The sequence below is a fragment of the Spinacia oleracea genome, chromosome 1, assembly GCF_020520425.1.
Source record: "Spinacia oleracea cultivar Varoflay chromosome 1, BTI_SOV_V1, whole genome shotgun sequence".
NCBI lineage: Eukaryota > Viridiplantae > Streptophyta > Magnoliopsida > Caryophyllales > Amaranthaceae > Spinacia > Spinacia oleracea.
In genome coordinates this window covers 78,356,913-78,360,944 of record NC_079487.1, presented here as the reverse complement: position 1 = coordinate 78,360,944, position 4,032 = coordinate 78,356,913, and the positions used below count along the sequence as shown (strand labels likewise).

General features: G+C 38.0%; 1 protein-coding gene across 1 annotated transcript; it reads right to left on the bottom strand.

The window, feature by feature from the left end:
* Positions 1 to 850: 850 nt before the first annotated feature.
* LOC110801718 (probable sugar phosphate/phosphate translocator At2g25520) lies at positions 851 to 2,611 on the bottom strand. The gene has a single exon (XM_022007122.2). It carries the CDS (start codon positions 2,284 to 2,286, stop codon positions 1,201 to 1,203), a length of 1,086 nt encoding a protein of 361 aa, XP_021862814.1. The 5' UTR covers positions 2,287 to 2,611; the 3' UTR covers positions 851 to 1,200.
* Between the last annotated feature and the right edge of the window lie 1,421 nt (positions 2,612 to 4,032).

Sequence of the window (4,032 nt, the reverse complement as noted above, 5' to 3'; positions counted from 1 at the left end):
TTCTATAGTTTAGATCTGTTACTTTTTTTTTATAGTTTTAGGGGAGGTACGCTATTAGTTTTGCGCTCGTCACACCATCAAGTTGATGGTGTGACTGATCTCACAGGAGACGCGCTGTAAATTAAAAGCTCATCTACCAATACAATGTTAAAATCATCGATCTTTAATATTTCAAAATAAATCATAACAAAGTTTTATAAAATACAAAAACTTTTACTCCTGGTCTTTCTAATTTGAGCCATACTTGAGGCAAAGTTTATCTCTAACAACATTTCTAAATTCTAATTAATAGCAAATTTAAGTGTCAATACGTCTATACTTGTTAATCGGGTTTCTATCAAGTTAGTTGCGAAAATTATTAGGTACACCGTGCATCCAAGGGTATTTTATGCCCGTGAGTAGTCTCTCCCATATTTTCTCATTACATGTAAGGGGAAAATGTGATAGAGTACACCGCGCTTGCACCTAATATGTTCTAAGTTGGGGCTTAACTCAAACTCGACTTGTGCTAAAGTTTGGTCTAGTATAATAGAAATGGATAATCTTGTATAGTTGAAAACTTACGGCGAGACGTGCAGACTAATAAAATTATGATTTTTGTTTAATTTGTGTCGTTCTTGAACATCATACTCTGTATTGAAAAAACTCTGAGGTATAAATGTATAATTAGCTTTACAGATATTGATCTTGCATGTAAGAATCAGCACACAGTTCACAACTTCACAAGCAGCAAAATCATTAACAACAATGAATGCAGAGTTGGGGTCCTTGGGAAGATTGACATTTAATAATTCACCTACAAAGATGATAAATGACCCTACCCATTCAACAAATCATCCTCAAAAGACACTTAACAAAAGTTGGATGGCAATTTCTGATAGTATTAATAATTTAACAGTTATACTAATACATTGAATCAAAGAACAAAACAAAATGACCCAAGAAAACACAAGATAGCTAGCTCTAAACAAAACGTTCCTGAACATATATTTTCATTGCAATGTGGTTATAAATTTGAACCATTACAGGCAACATTGCACCAACTCTGGCCAAGAAAACACAGACCTAACTTAACACGAACATGAATCAACCCGTGCACAAGCACAACCTGATTTGATCCACTAGTCATGTAAATGTTACTCAGCTGAAACCAAACACGAACACGACCCACATACTAGATTACATGAGTTTTGCTTAGTCCTAAGAATCATCTTTCTTAACACCATTACTATCTCTATCATCCAACAACAACTTCTTCCCAATCTCCTCATCATTAATCTCATCAACACCTTCTTTCTTTTCACTCTTCTGAGCTTCAGCAGCCTTCAAACTCTGAAACTTAACCCGATTATAATACACAACACCCATAAAAGCCAACAAATAACCCACCAGATTAATAGGAGTTACAGTATCCTTGATCACTGACCAAGAGAAACCAATCAACAACCAATCCTTAACAACACCGGCCACATTCATTGTCAATGCTGATGTTTTCCCAACAAGAAGAAAAACAGCCAAATTCAACCCAAATGCAATCAATGAATTAGTCCCAAATATTACTAAATCAAACTCAAAACCCCCAATTTGTTGCCTCAAAATCGGAAACTCCACGACCAACCAAGGAATCGTCAAGAAAACCAAACAACAGGGGGCAATGTAATATAAACTAGTAATTGGGTTAAGCTGAATACCCTTTGAGGTCAGCAAAATTTGGATCAAAACCAATCTGGTTGCCTCAAACAACAATGCACCCAACTGTAAAACGACACCGTATAAATCAAATTTAGCCTCGCCGTACGCCGCGATGCCGACTCCAATCGAAATGGAAACCATGTTTACCATCGTGTTTGTCCTGAACCCTTCTTTCTTCAACATCACACTTATGGAGTACACTATCACAGGCATCAGTGCTTTCAACATTTGGATGAATGATACAGAGAGGTAAATGTAGGCGGAGTTCGACAACCAGAGCGACAACGCGAACAATATTCCGATGGGTAACACGGAGGAGATGTACAGCGATTTGGTCATATGTAACGGAGGCTCGACCACTTTAAAAACCCGAACAAGGATTATCGACAACACCGAAGAGAATGACATGTGAATCATTGTTAGTGTAATTGGGAATGGCCAATTGTAGAGCTTCTTATCCAGGATGTATTTGTTGTAAATTATTACACTGAATGAGAAAAATAACCAGATTGAGATGTATGTGTAGGTTAAGATGATCTTTTTTATGATCCCTTCGCTTAATGAAGCTGATGAAGACCCCATTTTGGAATTCATTTCTGGTTTTTTTTTTTTGAGATTTGTTATTGAATGGAGTGAAGTGAAGTCAAGTGAAGAAGAAGATGAGAGAGAAGATTTGAGGTTTGGGAATAGTTTATTAATGGGGTTTTGGAGGTGAAAGAGGACAGAGGTCAATGTGGTAGGAAGACAGGTGGAGGAGAGAGAAAGAAGACGAAAAGGGAGGCTGAAGAGTAGTCGGTGGTTTGTTCAAATTCGGGAGAGAGGGAATGAAAATATAAAACCATACAAGGTTGTCTACTCCATAAATGGGAAATTTATGGTTTTATAACTTTGTGTTCATTTGAGTTTTTTTATTGATTTCTTTTGGATTTTTGGGTGTAATCTAGATCTACATAAAGTTACTACTCTATATCTCCTTTGATCAGTTTTACTTGTAATATGGTTCACTTTTACGCAGTTCAATGAATAACTTTGAGAATTAATACTCCGTATATTTAGGGGGTGTTTGGTTAGCATAGGATAAAGATAATGGAATCAACAAAGGGAAAAAAAGAAAATGGGAATGAATCCCTTTGATTTAGAATGTTGTTTGGGTTATCTTTTCAATATAATTGACATTTCTTTCTCTCACAACTTACCATAGAAAGTTCTTCCTAATTCGAAAACTGATAGATTATATTTGTATATTATGGTTGTAATTTAGGCATTTGTAATCCTATCAAATCATATTGATTTGATTTCCTAGCTAATAGTTAGCCGTATATAGTACTATCAAATCATATTGATTTTATTTCCTAATCTAACTATAAATAGGAGATATATATATGCTTAATTTTATACAGAGAATCGCCGCCGCCGCCGCCCCGCCGCCTCTTTCCCTCGCCGCCGCCACCTCTCTCCCTCGTCGCCGCCGTCGCCCCCTTTATTTTCTCACATTTTTATGGGCAGATTTGAGGTATAAGTGGTCAAATTCGACCATGAAAACACCAGATCTGGAGTATTTATGGTCGAATTTGACTATATAGAGCCATGATTAAGAGGTTGTGTGGATGAAGCTCGAAGCCGCCATTAATGTTGAAGCTTGAATATACTTCGGCGGCGATGGACGTAGGTGGTGGAGATTCCGGAGTAGGAAGCCGAAGTTGCGGTGGAAGGTTTTGCAATTTGGGCGGTGGACGGTCTTTCGGCGGTGGACGGTTGACAGTTGTATGTTCTGGGCGGTTTGGTATGAGCAGTGGAAGGTTAGAGGAGGGAGAGATGGGTGGGGAAGTGAAGGGGGGAAGGAATGGGAAAGTGGGGGAGGGGGGGGATGAGTCATGAGTGTAGAAGGTTTTGGGGTAAAGTCAATAATAAAAAGGGTAAAGGGAATGAAGAAATAGGCATAACAAATAACAACAAAGGGAATGATATCCTCTCATACCCATTCCCTTTGATTACTACCCCTAACCAAACGCGTTTGGTTCGCGTATTTTAGGTATGAGGTATGGGTTTAAAATGGTCTAAACCCATACTATGTGTTTAGTTGGAAATTTTAAGAGATTTAAACCCATACCTCAAACCCCCAAGGTATGAGGTTTGGAAACCTATGGGTGGGTATGACTAGGGATGACAACTGGTAGGATCCAGATCCGTTTTTTAGGCAAGAATCCAGATCCTACCCGGATCCGCTGGCTAATGAAATTGAGGATCCAGATCCATATCCGACGGATCCTAAGGATCCGGTCAAAAACAGATCCTAACTTATTTTTTATCAAACGACCCTAATTTTCATTTTAACTTTAT